The following is a 17,577-nucleotide window of genomic DNA, read 5'->3' on the forward strand; positions in this document are numbered from 1 at the left end:
TTTGCAATAAGTATGTGAGTTCTTTATGACTAACGTTGAGTCCATGGATTATACGCACTCTTACCCTTCCATCATTGCTAGCCTCTTCGATACCGTGCATTGCCCTTTCTCACATTGAGAGTTGGCGCAAACTTCGCTGGTGCATCCAAACCCTGTGATATGATACACTCTTTCACACATAAACCTCCTTATATCTTCCTCAAAACAGCCACCATACCTACCTATTATGGCATTTCCATAGCCATTCCGAGATATATTGCCATGCAACTTTCCACCGTTCCATTTATTATGACACGCATCATCATTGTCATATTGCTTTGCATGATCATGTAGTTGACATCATATTTGTGGCAAAGCCACCGTTCATAATTTTTCATACATGTCACAACTTGATTCATCGCAATCCCGGTACACCGCCGGAGGCATTCATATAGAGTCATATCTTGTTCTAAGTATCGATTTGTAATTCTCGAGTTGTAAGTAAATAAAAGTGTGATGATCATCATTATTAGAGCATTGTCCCAGTGAGGTAAGGATGATGGAGACTATGATTCCCCCACAAGTCGGGATGAGACTCCGGATGAAAAAAAAAGAAAGGCCAAAAAAAGAGAAAGCCCAAAAAAACAAAAAAAAAATAAAAAAAATATGAGAGAAAAGGAGAGAAGGGACAATGTTACTATCCTTTTACCACACTTGTGCTTCAAAGTAGCACCAAGATCTTCATGATAGATAGTCTCTTATGTTGTCACTTCCATATACTAGTGGGAAATTTTCATTATAGAACTTGGCTTGTATATTCCATCAATGGGCCTCCTCAAGTGCCCTAGGTCTTCGTGAGAAAGCAAGTTGGATGCACACCCACTTAGTTTCTTTTGTTGAGCTTTCATACATTTATAGCTCTAGTGCATCCGTTGCATGTCAATCCCTACTCCTTGCATTGACATCAATTAATGGGCATCTCCCTAGCCCATTGATTAGCCACGTCGATGTGAGACTTTCTCCTTTTTGTCTTCTCCACATAACCCTCTCATTGTATTCTATTCCACCCATAGTGCTATATCCATGGCTCACTCTCATGTATTGCGTGAAAGTTGAAAAAAGTTTGAGATTACTAAAGTATGAAACAATTGCTTGGCTTGTCATCGGGGTTGTGCATGATGAGAGCATTCTTGTTTGATGAAAATGGAGCATGACCAAACTATATAATTTTGTAGGGATGAACTTCCTTTGGCCATGTTATTTTGAGAAGACATGATTGCTTAGTTAGTATGCTTGAAGTATTATTATTTTTATGTCAATATTAAACTTTTGTCATGAATCTTATGGATCTGAATATTCTTGCTACAATAAAGAGAAATACATGATGAATATGTTAGGTAGCATTCCACATCAAAAATTCTGTTTTTATCATTTACCTACTCGAGGACGAGCATGAATTAAGCTTGGGGATGCTGATACGTCTCCAACATAACTATAATTTTTGATTGTTCCATGCTATTATATTATCTGTTTTGGATGTTTCTGGGCTTTATTAAACACTTTTATATTATTTTTGGGACTAACCTATTAACCCAGAGCCTAGTGCCAGTTTCTGTTTTTTCATTGTTTTAGAGTATCGCAGAAAAGGAAAATCAAATGGACTCCAATTGACCTGAAACTTCATGGAACTTATTTTTGGACCAGAAGAAGCCCATGGAGTATCGGAGATGGAACCCCTGCCTCATGGACAGCCCGGAGGTCCACTGACATACTTCTTCCTCCCATATATACCCATATACCCTAAAACTATCGACAAGCACAATAGATCGGGAGTTCCGCTGCCAGAAGCCTCCGTAGCCACCGAAAACCAATCTAGACCCGTTCCGGCACCCTGCCGGAGGGGGAAATCCCTCTCCGATGGCCATCTTCATCATACCGGTGCTCTCCATGATGAGGAGGGAGTAGTTCTCCCTCGGGGCTGAGGGTATGTACCAGTAGCTATGTGTTTGATCTCTCTCTCTCTCTCTCTCGTGTTCTTGAGGTGATACGATCTTGATGTATCGCGAGCTTTGCTATTATAGTTGGATCTTATGATGTTTCTCCCCCTCTACTCTCTACTAATGGATTGATTTTTCCCTTTGAAGTTATCTTATCGGATTGAGTCTTAAGGATTTGAGAACACTTGATGTATGTCTTGCATGGGATAACCGTGGTGACAATGGGCTATTCTATTGATTCACTTGATGTATGTTTTGGTGATCAACTTGCGGGTTCTGCCCATGAAGCTATGCATAGGGGTTGGCACACGTTTTCTTCTTGACTCTCCGGTAGAAACTTTGGGGCACTCTTTGAGGTTCTATGTGTTGGTTGAATAGATGAATCTGAGATTGTGTGATGCATATCGTATAATCATACCCACAGATACTTGAGGTGACATAGGAGTATCTAGGTGACATTTGGGTTTTGGTTGATTTGTGTCTTAAGGTGTTATTCTAGTATGAACTTTAGGGCTGTTTGTGAAACTTATAGGAATAGCCCAATGGATTTATTGGAAATAATAACTTTGAGGTGGTTTCGTACCCTACCATAATCTCTTCGTTTGTTCTCCACTATTAGTGACTTTGGAGTGACTCTTTGTTGCATGTTGAGGGATAGTTATATGATCCAATTATGTTATTATTGTTGAGAGGACTTGCACTAGTGAAATTATGAACCCTAGGCCTTGTTTCCTATCATTGCAATACCGTTTGTGCTCACTTTTATCATTAGTTACCTTGCTGTTTTTATATTTCCAGATTACAAAAACCATTATCTACTATCCATATACCACTTGTATCACCATCCCTTCGCCGAACTAGTGCACCTATACAATTTACCATTGTATTGGATGTGTTGGGGACACAAGAAACTCTTTGTTATTTGGTTGCAGGGTTGTTTGAGAGAGACCATCTTCATCCTACGCCTCCTACAGATTGATATACCTTAGGTCATTCACTTGAGCGAAATTTGCTACTGTCCTACAAACCTCTGCACTTGGAGGCCCAACAACATCTATAAGAAGAAGGTTGTTTAGTAGACATCACGGGCTGGTGTGTTCCCTTCCACTTGGCTCACTATGGTCCAATACTCTCCCGGTGCCTCCGGAACCCCTTCCGGTTTCTGATAACTTTTCGGTGCATCCCGAAACCATTCTGGAGACCAAATAGTATCGTCCTATATATCAATCTACACCTCTCGACCATTTCGAGACTCCTCGTCATGTCTATGATCTCATCCGGGACTCCGAACAACATCCGGTCACGAAATCACATAACTGATATAATACTATATCATCAACGAACGTTAAGCGTGCGGACCGTACGGGTTCGAGAACTATGTAGACATGACCGAGACACCTCTCCGGTCAACAACCAATAGCGGAACCTGGATGCCCATATTGGCTCCTACATATTCTACGAAGATCTTTATCGGTCGAACTGTTATGACAACATACGTAATTCCCTTTGTCCATCGGTATGTTACTTGCCCGAGATTCGATCGTCAGTATCTTCATACCTCGTTCAAACTCGTTACCGGCGAGTCTCTTTACTCATTCCATAATACATAATATCGTGACTAACTCCTTAGTCATTTGCTTGCAAGCTTATGATGTACCGAGAGGGCCCAGATATACCTCTCCGATACTCGGAGTGACAAATCCTAATCTCGATCTATGCCAACTCAACAAACATCTTCAAAGATACATGTAGAGCATATTTATAATCACCCAATTCCTGTGTGACATTTGATAGCACACAAGGCATTCCTCCGGTATCCGGGAGTTGCATAATCTCATAGTCGAAGGAATATGTATTTGACATGAAGAAAGTAGTAGCAATAAACTGAATGATCAATATGCTAAGCTAACGGATGGGTCTTGTCCATGACATCATTCTCCTAATGATGTGATAACGTTATCAAATGACAACTCATGTCTATGGTTGGGAAACCTTAACCATCTTTGATCAACGAGCTAGTCTAGTAGAGGCTCACTAGGGACACAGTGTTTGTTTATGTATTCACACATGTATTAAGGTTTCCGATCAATAAAATTCTAGCATGAATAATAAACCTTTATCATGAATAAGGAAATATAAAATAACAACTTTATTATTGCCTCTAGGGCATATTTCCTTCAGTCTCCCACTTGCACTAGAGTCAATAATCTAGTTAACATCCCCATGTGATTTAACACCCATAGTTCACATTGCTATGTGACCAAACCCAAAGAGTTTACTAGAGTCAATAATCTAGTTCACATTGATATGTGATTAACACCCAAAGAGTACTAAGGTGTGATCATGTTTTTCTTGTGAGAGAGGTTTAGTCAACGGGCATGTCATATTCAGATCCATATGTATTTTGCAAATTTATATGTCTACAATGCTCTCGAGTTACTCTAGCTAATTGCTCCCACTTTCAATATGTATCCAGATTGAGACTCAGAGTCATCCTGATCGGTGTCAAAGCTTGTATCGACGTAACTCTTTACCACCTCCATAACCGAGAAACATTTCCTTAGTCCTCTAAGGATAATTTTGACCACTGTCCAGTGATCTACTCCTGGATCACTATTGTACCCCCTTACAAAACTCATGGCAAGGTACACAATATGTCTGGTACACAACATGGCATACTTCATAGAACCTATGGCTGAGGCATAGGGAATGACTTTCATTATCTCTTTATCTTCTACCGTGGTCGGGTTTTTTTGAGTTTTACTCAACTTCACACCTTATAATACAGGCTAGAACTCCTTCTTTGACAGATCCATTTTTGAACTCCTTCAAAATCTTGTCAAGGTATGTACTCATTGAAAGTCTAATCAACCATCTTGATCTATCTCTATAGATCTTGATGCCCAATATGTAAGTAGCTTCACCGAGGTCTTTCATTGAAAAATTCTTATTCAAGTATCCTTTTATGCTATCCATAAATTACATATCATTTCCAATCAGCAATATGTCGTCCACATATAATATCAGAAATGCTAAAGAGCTCCCACTGACTATCTTGTAAATACAGGCTTCACCGTTAGTGTGTATAAAACCATATCTTTGATCATCTTATCAAAGCGTATATTCTAACTCCGAGATGCTTGCACCAGTCCATAGATGGATCGCTGGAGCTTGCACACTTTTTAGCACCTTTAGGATCGACAAAACCTTCTGGTTGCATCATATACAACTCTTCTTTGAGATATCCATTAAGGAATGCAGTTTTGACATCCATTTGCCAGATTTCATAACCATAAAATGTAGCAATTGCCAACATGATTCAGATGGACTCAAGCATCGCTATGGGTAAGAAATTCTCATCGTAGTCAACTCGTTGAACTTTGTCAAAAACCTTTCACGACAAGTCGAGCTTTGTAGACAGTAATATTACCATCAACGTCAGTCTTCTTCTTGAAGATCCATCTATTCTCTATGGCTTGCCGATCATCGGGCAAGTCCACCAATGTTGACACTTTGTTCTCATACATGGATCCTATCTCAGATTTCATGGCCTCAAGCCATATGTCGGAATCTGGGCTCATCATAGCTTCTTGATAGTTCTCAGGTTTGCCTTGGTCTAATAACATGACTTCCAGGATATGATTACCGTACCACTCTGGTGCGGATCATGCTCTGGTTGACCTTCGAGGTTCAGTAGCAACTTAATCTGAAGTTTCATGATCATTATCATTTCCTTCCTCTCTGGTTGGTGTAGGCATCACGGGAATGGATTTATCTAATGTGCTACTTTCCAATTCAAGAGAAGGTACAACTACCTTATCAAGTTCTACTTTCCTCCCACCCACGTCTTTCGAGAGAAGCTCCTTCTCTAGAAAGGATCCATTCTTGGCAACAAAAATCTTGCCACCGGATCTGTGGTAGAAGGTGTACCCACTTGTTTCCGTAGGGTATCCTACGAAGACGCACTTCTCCGATTTGAGTTCGAGCTTATCAGGCCGAAGCCTTTTGACATAAGTGTCGCAACCCCAAACTTTAAGAAACGATAACTTAGGTTTCTTGCCAAACCATAGTTCATACAGTGTTGTCTCAACTGATTTAGATGGTGCCCTATTGTAACACCCCGGATGTAACTTGCCATATTTGTAACCCCGACTCTTGCCATTTTCGGCTTTAAGTAATGAGATTCCTTTCGTGGTTGGATTTTGTCTTTGTTTTGCATTTTGTTCATGTCATGAATTTCATATCATGTCATCATGTGCATCGCATTTGCATTCGTGTTCGTCTCATGCATCCGAGCATTTTCCACGTTGTCCGTTCCGCAATCCAACACTCCCACATGCACCGGCGCACCCCTCTTGTCTCTTTTTGTGAGCGGGTGTTAAACGTTCTTGGAATGGACCAAGATTTGTCAAGTGGCCTTGGTACACCACCGGAAGACCGCCTATCAAATTTCGTTCCATTTGGAGCCCGTTTGATACCCCAACGGTTAACCGGGTAACCGCAAAAGCCTCTTGTGTGTTGCAGCCCAACACCCCTCCAAAACAGCCCAATAACCCATCTAAACCATCTCCATGTCCTCCATCGTTGGATCACGATCATGTGCGTGAAAACTACACCTCATTTGGACACTCCAAACTCCCTATACCTATAAATATGTGCCCCTCCCCGATTTTTCGCGCAGTCCAAACCCTAGTAATAATCCCCCGCTGCCACCGGACATGTCCGGCCTCACCGGACGAGATCGCCGCCGCCCTGCAGCCAGTGGCGAGACGCCACGTGGCCGCCGCCACCTTCCCACCGCGTCGGCCCGCTCAGCCTGGGGCGGGCCGCCGAAGCCCGAGCACCGCCCCGCGCCGGTCAACGCCCGCGCCGCCGTCCACGCTCGCCGCGCCGCCCGGCTCCGCCTCCCTGCGCCACCACAATCCCTCGCCGCGACGCCCGGCTCCACCTCGCTGTCGCCGCTCCTCACGCCGGCCGCCGGCCGCCGCGCCGGAGACCGCCGCCCCGCCGCGCCTCGCCGCCTCTCCGGCTCGGTGCCGGCAGGATCCGGCGAGATCCGGCCCGGAGAAGCTCCGGCCTCCTACTTCCTCCACTCCGGCGACGTCTCCGGTGACCTCACGGCGAACCTCGGGAAGCGTGCCAATGAACCCTAGATCCAGATTTGGAGGGTATATTTTCACCAAGTCCTTGGATCCTAATATTTTCATGCCATGTTCCTCATGTCGTATCTCCATGACCGTCGCTCCAAATTATGCATATGATATATCAAATTGTTCGTCTCATTGAGGTCTTCAGGCCAGTAGCATTTCCATGCATGTTACTGCCTGTTATGATTCCAATTTCATTATGCAAGAGTGCTATAAAATGTTAACTGCTGGTTCTTATCACATCATGATGATTTGTCATTTTTGTTGCATTTGATGTTTGCATCATATGAGCATGAGGTCTACATGTGTTTTGAACTACACCATGCCATCTTTACAGACGTGCAAGCCTTGTATTTTTGTGATCTATGTGGTGACTAGCACAAGCATGCAAACTAGGCTTCACAATGTTGCTATTTTCAGGGACTTAGGATTTGCTAAGTCTTTTCCTGCTGTTATTTTGATTCCATGTAAACTTGATGCTACAGTTAGATCCATGTTTGTTTTGAGATACTTCACTAATGATGTTTTGAACATGTGGTTATGCTCTATCCATGCATGTCCCTGTTTGCAATTATGGAGTGCCCTAGCATATCCTTCTCTTGCTCTACTTTTGCTATAAAATGTTCCTAGCAGAATGTTAACATGTTAATCAATATTACCATAGTTGTTGCTAGCGATCCATGCATCCTATGAACTTGCTCTTCCATGTTTAGCTTTAGGAACATGTATTCTTACTGTTGATATGCTTATATTGTCATGCAATGCTTTGTGGTGAGTGGCATGAAATCACAAAGTTGCTATCATAATTATGTTTATGTCATGCTCTGTTTTTCTGCTAAGTCTAAAACTGTTAATAAAAACTTGCTATGTTTACATGGGTGCCATCATATCTTCTGTGCCTTTTTGGCTCATGTTTAGTAAGAGACTTTTGATCTATGATTTTATTAGAATAATGACATGCCTTTATTAGCTATGATATGTTCCTGTAGCATGTTGTTTGATAGCTCTAATCAGTGCTTCCTGATGTTGTTTTGGACATGGGCCGGACTGATGGGCTATGAAGATACAAGACCGAAGACTCTCACCCGTGTCTGGATGGGACTCTCCTTGGCATGGATGGCAAGTTTGGTGTTCGGATATGAAGATTCCTTTCTCTCTAAATGACTTTGTATAACCCTAGTCCCCTCCGGTGTCTATATAAACCAGAGGGTTTAGTCCGTAGAGGCAGAAACAATCATAATCATATAGGCTTGACTTCTAGGGTTTTAGCCATTACGATCTCGTGGTAGATCAACTCTTGTAATACTCACATTCATCAAGATCAATCAGGAAGGAAGTAGGGTATTACCTCCATAGAGATGGCCCGAACCTTAGATGCACAGTTCGGGACCCCCTACCCGAGATCCGCCGGTTTTGACACCGATAGTCTCCTTCATGAACCTTGTAGGCTTTTGAACATCGAACAATGCAACTACCCTCATTCTGGTCCTGAGGGAGCTCCCGCCTATTAAGGTAGGCCAGGAAGGGTTCAGTCCATGGGGCGATTACCGCCATGATTACATGGGCGGAAGGTGTTGGTTCTGTGCCCGAGCCCCCGATGATGTCCGAATCGTGTTCGGCATCCGGGGGTGTAATAGGCGTCGGACTGGTATTTCCGCTCTCGTCCCGCCATACCTCGGATGGCTTGAAGAGCCTTTCCATGAAGGTGTTAGGCGGGACGAGGTCGCGTTTAGCGCCCATTCGAGCAAGGATGTCCGCTGCTTGGTTACTGTCTTGGGCCATGTGATGAAACTCGAGCCCCTCGAACCGAGCTGATATTTTGAGCACAACATTGCGGTAAGCTACCATCTTGGGATCTTTTGCATCGAATTCTCCGTTTATTTGGGATATTGCGAGGTATGAATCCCGGCGCACCTCAAGGCGTTGTATGCCCATAGAAACAGCCATCCGGAGACCATGCAGTAGGGCCTCATATGGCTGCGTTATTGGAGTCCATGTACATGATTTGCAATACATAACGGACTGTGTCCCCAGTAGGGGATGTTAGGATGAGACCTGCCCCCAGTCCGGCTAACATTTTAGGGCCATCGTAGTACATCACTCAGTTGGAGTATGTGTCGTATTCTTTGGGGAATTCGGCTTCTGTCCATTCGGAGATGAAGTCGGCCAACACCTGAGATTTAATAGCCCTGTGTGGTTTCTACGTTATTTCGAATGGTAGGAGCTCGATGGCCCTTTTGCAATTCGGCCAGTGGCGCCTCAATTATTTATGATATCATTGAGTGGTACCTTGGAGGCCACCGTGATCGACCACTCTTGAAAGTAGTGTCTCACTTTCCGAGATTCCATGAAAACCGCATATGCTATCTTTTGATAGTGCGGGTATTGGGATTTACATGGTGTGAGAACCGCCGATACATAGTATACAGGTTTATGGAATGGGAATTTATGACCCTCTTCCTCTCGTTCAACGACGAGTATTGCGCTCACCACCTGGTGGGTTGCAGATATTTATAGTAGCATGGATTCGCCGATGTTAGGCGCGGCAAGGACTAGGTTGTCTGTTAGTAGAGCTTTTATTTCTTCCAACCCGGTTGTTGCCACGTCCGTCCACTCAAAGTGGTCAGTACGTCGAAGCAGGCGATATAGCAGCAGCACCTTCTCTCCTAATCTGGAGATAAAGCGGCTCAAGGCTGCCACACACCCAGCTTGTTTTTGGACCTGCTTTAGGTCTGTTGGAATTGCCAACTATGACAAGGCTCGGATTTTTGGCCAGGTTTGCCTCGATTCCTCTATTGGAAATGATGAACCCGAGCAGCTTTCCGGCCGGAACGCCGAAAACACATTTTTCTGGATTGAGCCGTATGTCATATGTTCGAAGGTTGTCGAATGTGAGAAGTAAGTCGTCCACCAATGATTCGACATGTTTAGTTTTGATGACTACATCATCTACATATGCCTCCACCGTCTTGCCAATTTTTTTCCAGGCATGTTTGAATCATGCGTTGGTAGGTGGCACCGGCGTTTTTGAGTCCAAAAGGCATAGTGTTGAAGCATAAAGGCCGTACGGGGTAATGAATGCCGTTGCGGCTTGGTCGGATTCCTTCATATTAATGTGATGGTATCCAGAGTATGCATCAAGGAAACATAATGAATCGTGTCCTGCGGTTGCATCGATGATCTGGTCAATGCGGGGCAGTGGGAAGGGGTCCTTATGGCATGCTTTATTGAGGTATTTGAAATCGACACAAAGGCGCCAGGATTTGTCCTTCTTGGGCACCATGACCAGGTTTGCTATCCAATCCAGGTGTTTTATCTCTTGAATAAATCCGGCTTCAAGTAGTTTGGCTAGCTCCTCCACCATAGCTTGTCGCTTGGTTCTGGAAAATCGCCGAAGGGTCTGCTTGACTGGCTTGAACCCCTTTATTATGTTGAGGCTGTGTTTGGCCAGTCTGCGTGGGATTCCTGGCATATCCGAAAGGTGCCAGGTGAAGATGTCCCAATTCTCGCGCAGGAATGCTCTTAGAGCGGCGTTGACCGTCGGGTCCAGCTGTGCTCCGATGGCTGCTGTTTTATTAGGATCCGTCTGGTGGACTTGGAATTTGAATATTTCGTCTGCTGGCTTGAAAGAAGTGGATTTAGGCCTTTTATCAAGAATTACGTCGTCTCTATCCACTGTGGAGCACATAGCGGTGAGCTCCTCGGCCGTGAGGGCTTTGGATAGTGCCTCAAGGGCCAGGGATGCGGTTTTGTTTTCGGCGCGGAGCGCTATGTCCGAATCACTAGCGATAGTGATGACTCCGTTGGGCCCAGGCATTTTGAGCTTCATGTACCCGTAAAGAGGTATAGCTTGAAAGCGTGTGAATGGATCTTGGCCCAACAGGGCGTGATATCCGTTGTTGAAAGATGCCACCTGGAAGATTAACTCTTCGGACCTGTAGTTCTCAGGCGTGCCGAATAGTACATCAAGTTTAATTTTTCCCAAATATCATGCTTCTCGACTGGGAATACTACCTCGAAAGTTTGTACTGCTTTGCTCGATGCGGTTCTTGTCCATTTGCTTTTTGTTGAGCATTTCCTCATAAATGAGGTTTAATCCGCTGCCACCGTCCATGAGCACTTTAGTCAGCCGAAAGTTGTCCACAATTGGGTTCGAAACTAGAGCGGCTGGTGCTCGGACTGATCGGTCCCATGGTTTGTCAGTAGTGTTGAAGGTTATCGCCATGTCATTCCGAGGATTGACTATGGCTACTTGGTTGACTTCGGCGAGGTCGCGGCGTGCCCTTTTACATCGATTGTTTGAAGAAAAGGTCTCGAAGATCGTAAGCACATTGAGATCGTTATCCTCCGGGGAGTACTTGTCTGGGGTAGTGTTAGTGAGGATGGCTTCACCACTCTTAGCTACCTGCCGGAGTATCCAACATGCCCGAAGGCTATGTGTTGGTTCGGATGTTGGCTTCGTGTGTATCTGACAAGGCTTGTCGAGCCATTCATCAAGGACAGTTCTATGTCCTGTTAAGGGCTTGAATTTCTTCTCTGTGTAGTGATGATCAGGTGCCCCCGAGGGTGCATCCTTTTTGCCCGACCAGTGGGTGGCTTAAAGGCCGGTGGTTCCCACCGAGCTGTCTGGGCATTCCAGGCGCTTACGATTGTGCAATACTTCTGTACTATGTGTGCCAAATCTACAAAGTGCAGTATGCGGTGTCGATTGAGGGCATTGAGGATCCCTTCATCTATACAGTTGGGGCAAAAGAGTGATACCACATCGTCGTCGCAACAATCTTTAATCTTGTTTTTAACAAGTAGGAATCTAGCCCAAAAGGGATGGATTGTTTCCCGAGGTTGCTGTCGTACATACATTAAGTAGCATATGCCCGGGGGACCGGAATTGCTTGGAGAGTATTGCTTGTGGTGGGTGGGTGGGTTTAAATCCAAGCCCCGACCCACTGTGGAATCCAGAATTTGAAAGATTTTTGAGGTTACCGGCCCAGGATCCGGAGTGTCGTGGGAATTATTAGGCTCAACGCCTGGTTCTATGTCCGGAGGATGAAGGGTCTCTTCCCGAAGATGGGTATCCCGCTCGCAGGGCTCGGAGATCCGAACATAGTTTGTTCTTAGAATAGGAGGAGATGTATCCTCAACTTGCTCCTCCACAATTGTCAACAGGTGGGTGACAGGTGGGGACCTGATTTCCCTCTAATCGGGTTTAAGCCCAATCAGATCATAGTCTGTTGCGACCCCCAGGGCAGTGATGTGATCTAGCAGTTCATTCAAAGATGAGATATCTGCCGGATCCGTCCTATCAACACTTACGGGGTTGATGCGGAGATGATTTTTGGCAATCCGAGAGACCGCCTTGGTCTTAATGGCTGGGCAGGTGCCCATGGTGAAACTACCGAGATGGAGGATCTGCCCAGGAGCTAGGGCCCTTCCAGAGGTGATTTTCTCGTTGACGACACGGCGAGCCATCGATCCTGCTATTGACAATATAGAGGAACTCCCAATGAAAGCACCAATGTCAGTGTCAAAACCGGCCGATCTCGGGTAGGGGGTCCCGAACTATGCGTCTGAGGATCGAAGGTAACAGGAGACAGCACGATGTTTACCTAGGTTCATGCCCTCTTGATGGCGATAATACCCTAATTCCCACTTGATTGACTTTGATGAGTATAGGGGTTACAAGAGTTGATCTACCTCGAGATCGTAATGGCTAAACCCTAGATGTCTAGCCTGAATGATAATGATTGCCTCTACGGACTAAACCCTTCGGTTTATATAGACACGGGAGGGGCCTAGGGTTGTACAGAGTCGGTTTATAGAGAAAGGAATCTTCACATCCGAACGCCAAGCTTGCCATCCATGCAAAGGAGAATCCCATCCGTACATGGGGGAAGGCCTTCTATCTCGTATGTTCACGGCCCATCAGTCGGCCCATGTCGCATAACCCAACCATCTGAGGACCCCTTAATCCAGGACTCCCTCACAGCCTTTACCATGTATTAGGTGTGGCTGCCCTAAAGGGGCGCACCAGCCCATGTGGGCTGGTGTGTTCCCTTCCACTTGGCCCACTAAGGTCCAATACTCTCCCGGTGCCTCTGGAACCCCTTCCTATTTCCGATAACTTTTCGGTGCATCCCGAAACCATTCTGGAGACCAAATAGTATCATCCTATATATCAATCTTTACCTCTAAACCATTTCGAGACTCCTCGTCATGTCCGTGATCTCATCCGGGACTCCGAACAACATCCGGTCACCAAATCACATAACTCATATAATACTATATCGTCAATGAACATTAAGCGTATAGACCCTACGGGTTCGAGAACTATGTAGACATGACTGAGACACCTCTCCGGTCAACAACCAATAGCGGAACCTGGATGCCCATATTGGCTCCTACATATTCTACGAAGATCTTTATCGGTCGATCTGTTATGACAACATACATAATTCCCTTTGTCCATCGATATGTTACTTGCCCGAGATTTGATCGCCAGTATCTTCATACCTAGTTCAATCTTGTTACTGGCAAGTTTCTTTACTCGTTCCGTAATACATCACCTCGTGACTAACTCCTTAGTCATTTGCTTGCAAGCTTATGATGTACCGAGAGGGCCCAGATATACCTCTCCAATACTCGGAGTGACAAATCCTAATCTCGATCTATGCCAACTCAACAAACACCTTCAAAGATACATGTAGAGCATCTTTATAATCACCCAATTCTGGTGTGACATTTGATAGCACATAAGGCATTCCTCCGGTATCCAGGAGTTGCATAATCTCATAGTCGAAGGAATATGTATTTGACATGAAGAAAGCAGTAGCAATAAACTGAATGATCAATATGCTAAGCTAACAGATGGGTTTTGTCCATCACATCATTCTCCTAATGATGTGAACCCGTTATCAAATGTCAACTCATGTCTATGGTTAGGAAACCTTAACCATCTTTGATCAACGAGCTAGTCTAGTAGAGTCTCACTAGGGACACAGTGTTTGCTTATGTATTCGCACATGTATTAAGGTTTCCGATCAATACAATTCTAGCATGAATAATAAACCCTTATCATGAATAAGGAAATATAAAATAACAACTTTATTATTGCCTCTAGAGCATAGTTCCTTCAGTCTCCCACTTGCACTAGAGTCAATAATCTAGTTCACATCACCATGTGATTTAACACCCATAGTTCACATCGCTATGTGACCAAACCCAAAGAGTTTACTAGACTCAATAATCTAGTTCACATCGATATGTGATTAACACCCAAAGAGTTCTAAGGTGTGATCATGTTTTTCTTGTGAGAGAGGTTTAGTCAACGGGCATGTCATATTCAGATCCATATGTATTTTGCAAATTTATGTGTCTACAATGCTCTACATGGAGTTACTCTAGCTAATTGCTCCCATTTTCAATATGTATCTAGATTGAGACTCAAAGTCATCCTGATCAGTGTCAAAGCTTGTATCAACGTAACTCTTTACCACCTCCATAACCGAGAAACATTTCCTTAGTCCTCTAAGGATAATTTTGACCATTGTCCAGTGATCTGCTCCTGGATCACTATTGCACCCCCTTACAAAACTCATGGCAAGGTACACAATATGTCTGGTACACAACATGGCATACTTCATAGAACCTATGGCTAAGGCATAGGGAATGACTTTCATTATCTCTCTATCTTCTGCCGTGGTCGGGTTTTTTTGAGTCTTACTCAACTTCACACCTTACAATACAGGCTAGAACTTCTTCTTTGACAGATCCATTTTGAACTCCTTCAAAATCTTGTCAAGGTATGTACTCATTGAAAGTCTTATCAACCGTCTTGATCTATCTCTATAGATCTTGATGCCCAATATGTAAGCAGCTTCACCGAGGTCTTTCATTGAAAAATTCTTATTCAAGTATCCTTTTATGCTATCTAGAAATTCTATATCATTTCCAATCAGCAATATGTCATCCACATATAATATCAGAAATGCTAAAGAGCTCCCACTCACTTTCTTGTAAATACAGGCTTCACCGTAAGTCTGTATAAAACCATATCTTTGATCATCTTATCAAAGCCTATATTCCAACTCCGAGATGCTTGCACCAGTCCATAGATGGATTGCTAGAGCTTGCACACTTTTTAGCACCTTTAGGATCGACAAAACCTTCTGGTTGCATCATATACAAATCTTCCTTGAGATATCCATTAAGGAATGCAATTTTGACATCCATTTGCCAGATTTCATAACCACAAAATGTGGAAATTGCCAACATGATTCAGATGGACTCAAGCATCCCTACGGGTGAGAAAGTTTCATCGTAGTCAACTCCTTGAACTTTGTCGAAAACCTTTCGCGACAAGTCAAGATTTGTAGACAGTAATATTACCATCAGTGTCAGTCTTCTCCTTGAAGATCCATTTATTATCTATGGCTTGCCGATCATCGAGAAAGTCCTCCAAAGTCGACACTTTGTTCTCAGATTTCATGGCCTCAAGCCATCTTTTGGAATCTGGGCTCATCATAGCTTCTTCACAGTTCGTAGGTTTGCCTTGGTCTAATAACATGACTTCCAGGACATGATTACCGTACCACTCTCGTGCGGATCATGTTTTGGTTGACCTACAAGGTTCAGTAGCAACTTGATCTGAAGTTTCATGATCATTATCATTTCCTTCCTCTCTAGTTGGTGTAGGCATCACGGGAATGGATTTATCTAATGTGCTACTTTCCAATTCAAGAGAAGGTACAACTACCTTATCAAGTTCTACTTTCCTCCCACCCACGTCTTTCGAGAGAAACTCCTTCTCTAGAAAGGATCCATTCTTGGCAACAAAAATCTTGCCACCGGATCTGTGGTAGAAGGTGTACCCAATTGTTTCCGCAGGGTATCCTATGAAGACGCACTTCTCCGATTTGGGTTCGAGCTTATCAGGATGAAGCCTTTTGACATAAGTGTCGCAACCCCAAACTTTAAGAAACGATAGCTTAGGTTTCTTGCCAAACCATAGTTCATACAGTGTCATCTCAACGGAATTAGATGGTGCCCTATTGTAACACCCCGGATGTAACTTGCCATATTTGTAACTCCGACTCTTGCCATTTTCGGCTTTAAGTTATGAGATTCCTTTCGTGGTTGGGTTTTTTCTTCATTTTGCATTTTGTTCATGTCATGCATTTCATATCATGTCATCATGTGCATCGCATTTGCATTCGTGTTCGTCTCGTGCATCCGAGCATTTTCCCCGTTGTCTGTTTCGCAATCTGACACTCCCACATGCACCGGCGCACCCCTCTTGTCTCTTTTCGTGAGTGGGTGTTAAACATTCTCGGAATGGACCAAGATTTGTCAAGTGGCCTTGGTACACCACCGGTAGACTGCCTGTCAAATTTCATTCCATTTGGAGCCCGTTTGATACCCCAACGATTAATCGGGTAACCACAAAAGCCTCTTGTGTCTTGCAGCCCAACACCCCTCCAAAACAGCCCAATAACCCATCTAAACCATCTCCATGTCCTCCGTCGTCGGATCACGATCGTGTGGGTGAAAACTACACCTCATTTGGACACTCCAAACTCCCTCTACCTATAAATATGTGCCCCTCCCCGAATTTTCACGCAGTCCAAACCCTAGTAATAATCCCCTGCCGCCACCGGACACGTCCGGCCTCACCAGACGAGATCACCGCTGCCCCGTAGCCAGTGGCGATACGCCACGTGGCCGCCACCACCTTCCCACCGCGCCGGCCCGCTCGGCCCGGGGCAGGCCCATGAAGCCCGAGCGTCGCCCCGCGCCAGTCAACGCCCGCGCCGCCGTCCGCGCTCGCCGCGTCGCCTGGCTCCGCCTACCCGCGCCTCCGCACTCCATCGCCGTGATGCCCGGCTCCTCCTCGCTATCTCCACTCCTCACGCCGGCCGCCGCCATCCGCGCTGGAGACCGCCGCCCCGCCGCGCCTCGCCGCCTCTCCGGCTCGTCGCCGGCCGGATCCGGCGAGATCCGGCCCGGAGAAGCTCCGGCCTCCTAGTTCCTCCACTCCAGCGATGTCTCTGGTGACCTCATGGCAAACCTTAGGAAGCATGCTGACGAACCCTAGATCCAGAACCGGAGGGTATATCTTCACTAAGTCCTTGGATCCTAATATTTTCATACCATGTTCCTCATGTCGTATCTCCATGACCGTGGATCCAAATCATGCATATGATATATCAAATTGTTCATCTCTTTGAGCTCTTCATGCCAGTAGCATTTCCATGCATGTTACTGCCTGTTTTGATTCCATTTTCATTGATGCAAAAGTGCTATAAAATGTTAACTGCTGGTGCTTATCAGATCATGATGATTTGTCATTTTTTGTTGAATTTGATGTGTGCATCATATGAGCATGAGTTCTACATGTGTTTTGAACTACACCATGTAATCTTTACAGAGGTGCAAGCCTTGTATTTTTGTGATCTATG

At 44.7% G+C, this 17,577-nt stretch overlaps 1 protein-coding gene across 1 annotated transcript in view; it reads left to right on the plus strand.

Moving 5' to 3' along the window:
- The first annotated feature begins 6,694 nt into the window (after positions 1-6,694).
- Positions 6,695-17,577, plus strand: part of LOC125507015 (structural maintenance of chromosomes protein 6B-like) — an 85,150-nt gene continuing 74,267 nt past the window's right edge. The window contains exon 1 of the mRNA XM_048671716.1: positions 6,695-6,949. Coding sequence (XP_048527673.1) covers positions 6,695-6,949 — 255 coding nt within the window. The remainder of the gene's footprint in view (positions 6,950-17,577) is intronic.

This window comes from Triticum urartu, chromosome 5, assembly GCF_003073215.2.
Source record: "Triticum urartu cultivar G1812 chromosome 5, Tu2.1, whole genome shotgun sequence".
NCBI lineage: Eukaryota > Viridiplantae > Streptophyta > Magnoliopsida > Poales > Poaceae > Triticum > Triticum urartu.